The sequence below is a fragment of the Chelonoidis abingdonii genome, chromosome 11, assembly GCF_003597395.2.
Source record: "Chelonoidis abingdonii isolate Lonesome George chromosome 11, CheloAbing_2.0, whole genome shotgun sequence".
Taxonomy (NCBI): Eukaryota; Metazoa; Chordata; order Testudines; family Testudinidae; genus Chelonoidis; species Chelonoidis abingdonii.
In genome coordinates, this window is record NC_133779.1 from 7,463,963 (window position 1) to 7,474,237 (window position 10,275).

A 10,275-nucleotide genomic window follows, 5' to 3' on the forward strand; every position below is an offset into this window, starting at 1 on the left:
CCAGTGCCCAGAGGGCGCATCTTCCCTGCACAAGCCGCTGACACCAGCATGGCACAAGGGTGCTGTGCCGCTGGCGTGGGGGTCAGCAGGGGCGCTGGCTGCAGGAGAGAGGGACGGGCCAGCAGGGGGCGCTTCCCTGCACAGCGCTGACGCCAGCATGGCACAGGGGGTGCTGTGCCGCTGGGCGGTGCTCTCAGGGCAAAAGGGGGCGCTGTGCTGCAGACGAGAGAGGGGACAGGGATCCAGCAGGGGGCGCATCTCCCTGCACACTCGTGGCACCAGCATGGCACAAGGGTGCTATGCCGCTGGGCGGTGGGCTCAGCAGGGGGCGCTGGCTGCGAGATGAGAGGGGACAGGGACCCAGCGGGGGCTCTCCGCACAGCGCTGACACCAGATGGCACAAGGGGTTGCTGTGCTGGCTGGGCGGGGCTTGAGCAGGGGCGCTGTGCTGCAGGAATGATAGCGGGACAGCGGGCCCACAGGGGGCGCTCTCCTGCACATCGCGACACCAGCATGGCACAAGGGGTGCTGTATGCGCTGGCGGGGGTCGCAGGGGCATTGTGCTGCGGGAGGAAGGGCAGAGGCTCAGCAGGGGCTCTCGTCCCTGCACAGCGTTGATACCAGCATGGACAAGGGGAAGTAGGTGTTGCCCCAGGGAGCAGGGCGGGGGGCTCAATGCTTGGAAGGGGCCACACAGCAATGCTCACAGCTGCTTCCACCTCTCTCCGGCCCCTGCCAGCGGACCCAGCCCCACCCAGCCTGCCCTGACTGGAGTGGTCATCACATCAACGAGCGGCTGCAGCTGGGCCCCGAGGCCGACCTTCCAGCCCCCTATGCCCAACACCAGGTCTCCTTCTTCCTGGGACCCCGCGTTGGCCCCCTTAGCTCCAGCGCCGAGTGCAGCAGGCTGAGCATCAACTGGTGCCGTGGGGACGCAGCCCCAGAGCGGGTGGACGGCACCACTGGGCTGCCTGTGCCAAAGTGAGTAGGGGGGTGGGGATCACGGTGCAGGGGGGCGGAATTAATCTCTGGGTCCCCTGAGTCCCCTGACTGGTCCTCTAGTGCCAGCAGGATGGGGAATGCTGGGGGATGATCCCCAGTGGATGGGGGTGGGGGATGTACCCTGGGGGCTCCCGCATGAACACAGTGCTTGGGCTCCCCCCAGACGGTGTCTCTGCCTCCTGCAGTGCCCCCATCTAAGCCCCCTCCCTGGAGCTGGGGGGCTCCAGAAATAAGCACTGGAGCCTGGTTCACCCTCCAGTGCGGCTGCAGCTGGGTGTTCGCCCAGAGCCGCCCCAGCCCGGTGGCCCGTGTGTGACATGAGCGAGTGTCTCTGTTCCTAATGGCAGAGAACAGCTGAGGTGCCGGTGGTAACTGGCCTCTCTGTGGCTGGCTGCTGATGGGTGGGCGGGTGGTGGGGCACTGGGGCCGAGGTGTGTCTGTCCCCAGTCTGTGGATAAAGCTGGGTCAGTAGCACCTACGGCTGTTAATCAGCAGCTGGAGCTGCCCTTGCCCCCTGTATCTGAGCATCTGCTTCTTCACACCCTCCCCTCCAGAAACCCCGCGGCAGAGGACCAGGTCTTCCCCAGCCAGATCTGCAAAGCCACCATGCTGCGATACTTCAGGGAGGTGGCGCAGCAGATGAACAGGAATGCCCTGCTGGCGCTGCCCACTTACCACCGAGCCAAGGTTGGGCGCTGCGGGGGGCAGGGGTGGGAAGAGGGCATGTATATGGGGGGGGGGGGGCTGCAAGTGTGGGAGGGAAGACACTGGAGGGTGGGTATGTGAGGTATGTCAGGAAGTAATGGTAGGAGTCCGGACTCTTGGTTCTGCTCCCAGCTGTGGAAGGGGCGGAGGGGGTCTAGTTGTTTAGGAGCATGGAAGCATGGGGACTGGGGGCAGGACTCCTGGGTTCTTTTCCCATCTGCACTGACTCTGCATGTTGACTTTAGTCAGATCCACTTTCCTCCAGGTTTTTGCCTCAGTCCCCGTTTCTGGCCCGTTCCCCGCCCCAGCTCCAGCTCTGTAACTATGGGCTGATTTCACCCGTCTGACTGCAGGGCCTAAACCCTTTTGCTCGAGTCATAGCCCCAACCGTGGCCGCCAGTTCACAATGTGCCTCTATTCTCCCTTCTTTAGAGCCAGGCTGGTCTTACCAGAAGCGCCAAGAACAGCTCTTTGCTCACTGACTCCCAGGGCTTGGCAAGTGGCCTCAGAAGCACCTAGTGGACCAACTTCCTGGTTAGGCAGTGAAATAGCCCCGGGGTGTGTGGCCACCTGCCTCTGAAAATGCCTCTTGGCAGGGGGGGGGGGAGGATTGTAAAATCCAGAGACTGTTGCAAATTTCAGGAGTTGGGTTAGGGCTTTTTAACTCTGTTTGCCATGCGGCGTGGGGAGGCGAATGCGCCACTTTTCATTCGTTTTCTTTGATTGCACGAGGGCTGTCGATTGCCCAGAGTCGCTCCCGCTGCTCAGCCTCTTGGCGCAGAGCAGCTGCCAACCTTTCCAGGACTGGGTTGTGCCGGATGCATTTTAGCCCAGAATTTCTCCCTCTGTGTTCAGCCTTGTCCAGCGGTTAATTACATCCTCTGTTACGAGATTGAGCTGCTTTTTAGTCTCACTCGCTTCAGGCAGATTTTCCAGCCCTGGAATCATTTCTTGTGGCTCTTCGAGGCCCTCTCCAATGTTGTCGCAGCCCGTCTGAAGTGTTTCCATGTGCCCCAGGCGCATGGAGAAGGTTCCACCCCTCCATCCTTACACCTACAGGTTCCCCCTTGGCTGTTCACCTTCTGAGCCCTGATGGTGCCCTGAGTGCCCTGTGCAATGGGTTCTGCTGCGACGCAGGGCAATCCGGTTGCGTGCCTTGTGGCGCGCCAGGCTGCGTCCCACCCGAGCCATGTGATTGTGGGCCCTCGTGGCTGGCTGCCCGTTTATCTGCCGGCACTGGTCGCTCAAGAGTTGAGCTATGAGCCCTTCGCATTTGAATTTATGCAGTTCCCTGTGCTCAGAGGGTTTGGCCTGGTCCTGAATCAATAGGAAGGGCGGAATGGTACCGTGGGAGTTGGTGCGTGCGTGGCTGTATGTGGGAAGGGATGGACACACCAATAATAGGTACGTGCCTAATACTTTCAATGCAGAGGGTCGTGGCACCTTACGACAATTCAGATGCTCTTGGACGACAGCCTGTACTGAGCTGCCGCGGCCACACCAGGAGCTAAATCCAATGACACCGTCCCTCTCTCGCTGTTCCCTGGATAAATTCAGGCTCCCGAGTGCCAAGCAGAGATCCTGCCCCTCAGGACTTTATGCCATTGGTTAGCTTTGTGCTTTGGACTCTTGTCTGGCTTCCCATTCCACAGCTTGGATTCTCGGTCACTGGCTCATTAATATATAATTTAGCTTATTCGTTCTGCTTCAAGCTGATGAAGTCACCATGCAGTCTGCCTTAGAAGCCAAGAACCTCAAGGAGCGAGCTTGGAGCCTGCTGCGGTGGGATGCAGGCAGGAGAAAGGAGCATGGCCCAGGGGTTTAGGCACTGGACACCTGATTCTGTTCCCTATGCACGCCTGGGCCTGCTGGGGGACAATGGTGAGTCGTTCCTGCTCCCTGCCTCATGTCCCCATCTGTAAACTAAGACAAGGTTTTGTGACGTCTTTGCAAGTGCTGTTGAGCTGGACTGTGCACAGCGAGGCTGAGAGCTACGGATTCAACTGGGTAGGTGGAGCCTTCAATTTATAAAGCACCAGCATAGCCCTGCAATCTCAAGCAGTGTTTAAAATCTGGAATAAATTGCTTTGGCCCTTGCTGGGCATGTTCATTTCTGGGCCCTAGACCTACTGCAGTGTGGCTGGTGACAGTCATGCCCTGGCAGACGAGCTTCTGTTCAGAAGCATTAACGTTATTCAAGGGCAATGAAGTAAATACCAGGAACAATTTTCCAGGGAGATCCATTACCAGCTGCCCGTTCCAGGCCTTCCCCACCAATACCTTCACCTCCAGGCCCCATCAAACACACATCCCTTAAAATCCCCCATGCCTCAGGACAGGAACGGCTGCGCTCTCCCCATCGTCCCTCCCCCATGGACTCTCGGGGGAGGGATCCATCCTGCTAGGGCAGATTGGCAGAGGCCCTGGGGATTTTTCGCCTTCCTCTACAGCGTGGGGCACGGGTCACTTGCTGGAGGATTCTCTGCACCCTGAAGTCTTTAAACCATGATTTGAGGACTTCAATGGCTCAGACACAGGTCTGATACAGGAGTGGGTGGGTGAGATTCTGTGGCCTGCATTGTGTAGGAGGTCAGAGTAGATGATCATAATGGTCCCTTCTGACCTTAAAGTCTCTGAGTCTATGATTCTTTCGGGGCTTTGGAGTTCCGCAGGGCTCCTTGTCAGGCCAGCTGCAGAAGAGCTCACTGCAGCCCTACAGCAGAATCTCTTACCAGCACAAGTTGGTCCGGTGAACCATGTTCCCTCCCCCACCTTGTCTCTCTCATGCCCCAGGACCAATCCAGCTATGCCAATGCTGTTGCCTGAGCCGGCAAGACAATTTCACCCCCCTCCCCCAATTCCATTTCACACCAACTACGTGAAGAACCACAGTCCAGGGCCACGTCAGACTCGTCCCTCGGACAAGCCAAGACACTAACCAGGTCTACGCTCCTGTGAGGCTGCGTTAAGAGGGGATGCAGACTATGGAGCATCTTAAGAAGATTCCTGCTTGTCCTGGGCATCGCAGCCTAGTTCCTCGCTCCTTGGGCTGCGTGGCTGCGTTTCCTTAACAAGAAGCCACTTCTAACTCCAACCAGGAAGATGCTGCGCTGTGCGTACTCCAGCATTCAGGGATTCCTTCCCAGATGGTTTGGAGCATCATTTCTACCCCAAGATCTCCCCCCCAACACACATCACCAACCCCGTCTCGCTCAACAACATCGCCCCCTTATCACGAAAGCCTGGGTGGAGCTAGCTCATTTTTCCTATGGGAGCTGTGAGCCAGCTGGAGCTGGGATTGGTGCTTCCTTCAGCTGTTGCCCCGTGACACCCAAAGGGTTAATTTAGAGGGTGATGATTTAGACTCCAGGATGGACTGGTTGATCTCCAGCATCTTTATGGTTCTGGCCCATGTTTCTTTCGGAAAGAAATATGAGTAGATAGCCCTTTGAGACATTTTATAAATGTGACCAAACAAATCAAATCACTAAGGCTGAACCGGTATAAACAGCACGACATTAACTATGGGTTGAACACAGAGTTGTCAAGCTCCGGGCAAATCAGTAAATCAGTCAGCAAATGATATTGCATTAGAATCAAGTCATCAATTTAGTCAAAGGATCAGAGTAACACAACAGATAATCCATATTCATAAATCAGTCATCCGAGGAGCGGCTGCATGTTCAGATATAAACCCTTGGCAGAAAAGTTCATCCAGGCTGTGCAATCCACACTGAACTGGCTGAGTAGTTCAGTATTGAAACCAAATGACTGTTCATGTTTAAACTACAATCTCAAAGCCAATTAAGGCTTCCTCCTTAAATTGCACAATTGTGTGGGTAATCCTGCTCCTTCCCCCTCCAACACGGACACAGACCTTAGTGAGGCTTTAATAAGCAGAAGTTTAACAGCTCTCACTGAGCCATTCATACCTGGCAGCTTGGTTTCTTTAGATGCTTTCACAGGATGAGGAACGCACAGTCAATGATTTTGTAGGGCAGAGTTTTAGGATTAGTTAGATTTGGGGAACTGTTCTTTCCCTGTGCAGATTTGACAGGTGATCAACACAGATGCATGTGAAATACACATTGGAGACACACACTGTGGGCCAGTCTAATTAGAATGAGGCAGACTTTGGGCTAATCTCAGTTTGGAAAAGTCTCCCTTAACTCAGAAGTTTTCTTAATGTAGCGGTTGTTACCAGCCATAGTCAGCATGGATGTGTGACCGCCAAAGGTAGCGAAAAGGAAAGAAAAGCCCAGTTTTGAGGCGGTTTCCAAAGCTTGGCCTCAGACTTCAACAGCCGGCCTCCTCAAAACGTAAAGGGGTCTCTGCACTCCTCAGAATAACTGGTTGCAAAACTTTTTAACAGAAAAAACTACCCACTGCATCATGCATCCATCACCATTCTTAAAAACAAATGTGGACACTTCATGACAGATGTCACCTCTCGTTTGCAAATAAATAAAACCTGAGCTTAGCATAATACCGTCAAAACAACAAATATGCCTTTTGGGGCCTTGCAGTGAAAATGAGCATGTGAGACAGAGTGGGGGAGAGCAAGCAACCGAGAGGGGGAGGAATGGAGTGGATGGGCCAGGAAAGAAGCAAAAATAAACTAAGAAATAAAATCTCTACGTCCCCTATAGATCTGAACTAAATTTTGTCAAAGTTACATGACCAAACGGCCTGCAGGAAAGAGAGAAAACCTGCATCTCAAAGAGGTAAAAGACACTTTCAGTGTCATATAAAGTCACATTCCAGAGCAGGGTAAATGTGATGACTCTGAATTAGGACAAGATTCTCCCACTGTTGTCACCTCTGACCTTTTCAAACCTGTTTCACTCAGCACTGTCTCATTATTATGGAGTTGTGTTATTTAAGAACATTTTATCATCGTCCTAATGGGAAAAAACCAGCGAGCCTTTCCTTTGGCAAATAAGCCCAACTCAGCAGGAAAATGACCAGAAGTGGCTTTGGAAATCGAGCCGAACTGGGATTTAACCTCATAATGCTCATGTCACGTTTGGGATTAATTGAATTCCCCTTTCCGGTTGGTGACTCTTTAATCTGCAGCCCTAATGATTCTGATTTCAGATCACAGAAATTAACATGTGATCCCAAGCACAGAGACCTGAGAATACTGCATCCACAGGCGCCGGCTTCCAATTGTCCTAGGGGGCCCAAAACCCCCACTCAAACCCAGACGCTGTCCCCCACTCCACCCATTCCCCGAATGCCTCACCCCTGCCCTGCCTCTTCCCCATTTCTTTCTGCTTCCGCCTCTGAGCGTGTCCTGTCCCCACTCCTTCCCTTCCCTCTCAGTGCCTCCTGCATGCTGCATAACAGCTGATCTGTGGTGCGAGAGGAGCTGGAGAGAGGGAGAGGAGTTGATTGGTGGTGCCATTGGCAGGTAGGAGATGCTGGGAGAAAGTGGGGAGCTGGTTGCTGGTGGGTCCTAAGCACCCGCTAATTTTTATCCATGGGTGCTCCAGCCCTGGAGCAGACATGGAGTCAGCACCTATGACTGCATCATATGACGCTTGGGAGGTGGAAGGTAGGATGTGAAGAAAAGAAACTCCACATGGCTCCGACAGACAGTAACATTGCTGTGGTGATGGGGAAGGTGGGGATCTAGTTCAGGTGTCACAAAGACTGAAACTACTCTTTTCTTCCTGTTCTTGTGTCACGGAGTTCCCGGGCAATGCTCTGAAACTGCTCCCCACAAAGCCAGTCAGGACTCTGGGGAGCCTCCTCTCCCTTGGAGCAGACTGTCTTTAGGGCAAGAAGCTCACGCGGCTTCACCTTCCTGGGTCTCTCCTTGGAGTATTCAGCATGCTCTGCCCCTCCGTGCGCTTCCCACAGCAAGTCCGCCCAGGTGGGGTCCTGGGGAAGCCAGAGGGTCCTGCACCCGCACTTTGGCGGTCGCAGACTCTCAGCCAGCCAGTAAAAGAGGTTTATTTGTGAGGAACTGTCTAAACGGTTGTGATACGGACGACCCTCGGCGGTAGTTCTTCTAGAGGCCCAAGAGGCCAGAACCCTGGTGCCTCACGCTATCCCAGCCAGCTCCAATGTAAAAATCCCTCCAGCCATCTTTCTGGCTTTTTTCCGGGCAGGCTCACTGATCCTTTGTCTCGCCTTCAATTTGGTACTTGGCGAGGAGGGCCCAGCCTGCAGTTGCGAGGAAGGCAGCATGTCAGGCTTTTAGTATCACTGGACCCTCTTGTCTCAGCAACCATAAACCCTTATCCCCACCCTAGTTTAGAACTGGTAGCGAACTGACGGACCACACAGTTCTTCAGAGACATTAAGAACCTCCCAGGTTCGTTACCTGGTCTGACTCGCGTTATATTTAAAAATTTTTAAGGATTAAAAGGGTACACAAAGGAATTGTGTTTCAGCTCAGGCAATGGCAAGTCGAATGGACACCCGTGTCCAAGAGGGGGGAACTTGTGGCTCTAAAGAGAGGAAGGCAGTAGAATGAGATCGATGGGTTCTTTAGACGAGGAAATGATGGCGGTTAGGTTACACGTCTGAGGAACGGGCTAGTAACCCAGCACTGTAAGTGGGTATGCGTTTGCAGGAGTTTGGGTTTTTAAACGGGATATTAACTCAAACCAGCTACGCCGTGGAAAATCCTGGTGGGACCCGTGTTTAGATTGTTTGAGGTCTTATCTTCACACCTTGGTGGATGGCATTCTGGTTGGTTTCATAGGGACAAAGGTTGATGAAAGGACCGTGGGCTAACACCTCAGGAGGACCGGCTGGCAAAGGCAACGTTGGGACTTATCTTGGGGACCGCGAGTGAACAATGGTGCAAATCGCCTTAAGGTCCTATTGTGGCCTGAGAAAAATTCTTGTCCGGCTATAGACAGGTTTTGGGTTTCTGTGACAGAGCTGGCTTCATGGAGCTGTTTCAATTAGAACGTGATGAGTTGACCAAAATTTGGAACCCAGGTTCCCTATCGGGTTTCCCCCCGGTGACGGGGGGCGGGATTGTGGCACAGCTTATGGGTCGCAGGTTGAAGGACCCCGCGAAGAGGTAGGGAATGCGGTGAGTAACCTGCCGCCCATGTTCTGACCCGACTGCCCCTCAGACTGCACCATAGTCCCTTGTTCTGTTTCGCTGACATCCCTGTCCCCTGATTGCCCCGACCCCATCCACCAACACCCCGACAGACCCCCAGAACTCCCACATGGCGCCTACCCAACCCCCCCTTCCCCATCCCCTGATCGCCCCCCAAGAGCCTCTGCCTCATCCAACCCTCTTCCCACCACTCCCTGTCTCTGCCTTATCCAACCCCCTCAACCCCGGTCTCTTACCCCCGCCGGGGCCAGGCTGGAGCTGCGCCACACGGCCGGAGTCGGGGCTGGGGACCAGAGTCAGGGCCCGGCCGGAGCTGGAGCCAGAGCCGCACCACATGGCTGCAGTTGAGGCCTGGCCCAAGCGGGAGCCGGGCGGCCGGAGTCGGGCCCGGGGCCAGAGTAGGGGCTTGGGCCAGGGTCCAGCCCAGAGCTGCGCCACGCAGCCAGAGTCGGGCCGTGCAGTGCCTGGAGCCCTCCTCGAGCCCCATCCCCGCCCCAGTTCACCGCAGGAAGCCCTGCTTCCCGTGAATTTGCAGGAAGCAAGGGAGAGAGAGGAGAAGCCGGGGGGAGCATCAGGGGAAGAGGTGGAGCTAGGTGAGCTGGGGCCAGGGGCAGGCAGGAAGCTGCCACAGATTTTGTTAAATTTAAAAGCCTTTTTTGAACCAGGACAACTGGTTCTAAAAGGGCCTCTAAATTTAACAACCGGTTCCCGCGAACTGGTGGGAACCGGCTTCAGCTCAGCACTGCACTAGAAGCACCTACATGTTCTCTGTCCTGTGTGGCTCTTCTGATATGCGATAAGGAGTAAGCGCAGAAGGAAAGTTTCACTGCACTCCCAGCATTCATAGGGGCTGTATGTGTAAAAAGGTTTGCACTCAGACTGAAGGTTTGACTACACTCCCAGCATTCATAGGGGCTCTCTCCTGTGTGGAGTCTCTCCTGTTTAACAAGGCCATTGTGGCAACTGAAGTTTTTCCCACACTCAAGGCATGTGTTGTTTGTCTCTCCTCTGGGAATTCTCTGCTTTCCTTGAAGTCCTTTTGAGTTCCCTGACAATTACTGGATTTATCCACTTTCTCCCCTGCTTGGTTTCCTGGCTGTCTTCCTGGCCTGTGCTGACTGTCCCAGGTTTTCCCCTGCTCATGACTCCTGGACACATCCCCTTTAGATCTTTGTGACAATGTTCTGTGCAGTTCCACTTGCTCATCATCTTCCTGTGGAGAATTCTGTTCTGCATCCTCACTCACCATCCCATCACCTGCTGGGAAACAGAGAGAGAAAAGCCTCAGGCCTGGTCCACACTATGTCGTTAAATCGATTTTAACAGCGTTAAATCGATTTAATGCTGTACCCGTCCACACTACAGTGCTCTTTAAATCAATTTCTCTACTCCTCCCCAACGAGAGGAGTAACGCTAAAATCGATATTACTATATCGGAATAGTGATAGTGTGGACGGAAATCGACATTATTGGCCTCATTA

The 10,275-nt window shown here is 54.1% G+C and overlaps 2 protein-coding genes across 2 annotated transcripts in view; one reads left to right on the forward strand and one right to left on the reverse strand.

Annotated features, from left to right (window-relative positions):
* Positions 1-2,226, forward strand: part of LOC116831737 (uncharacterized) — a 41,858-nt gene extending 39,632 nt beyond the window's left edge. The window contains 3 exon segments of the mRNA XM_075070504.1: positions 740-981; positions 1,557-1,689; positions 2,140-2,226. Of these exon segments, the coding sequence (XP_074926605.1) occupies positions 740-981; positions 1,557-1,689; positions 2,140-2,226 (462 nt within the window).
* Positions 2,227-9,908: 7,682 nt separating this feature from the next.
* LOC116835313 (uncharacterized) overlaps positions 9,909-10,275 on the reverse strand; it is a 26,623-nt gene continuing 26,256 nt past the window's right edge. Inside the window, exon 5 of the transcript XR_012656878.1 lies at positions 9,909-10,054. The gene's annotated coding sequence lies outside the window, so the exon portion shown is untranslated. The remainder of the gene's footprint in view (positions 10,055-10,275) is intronic.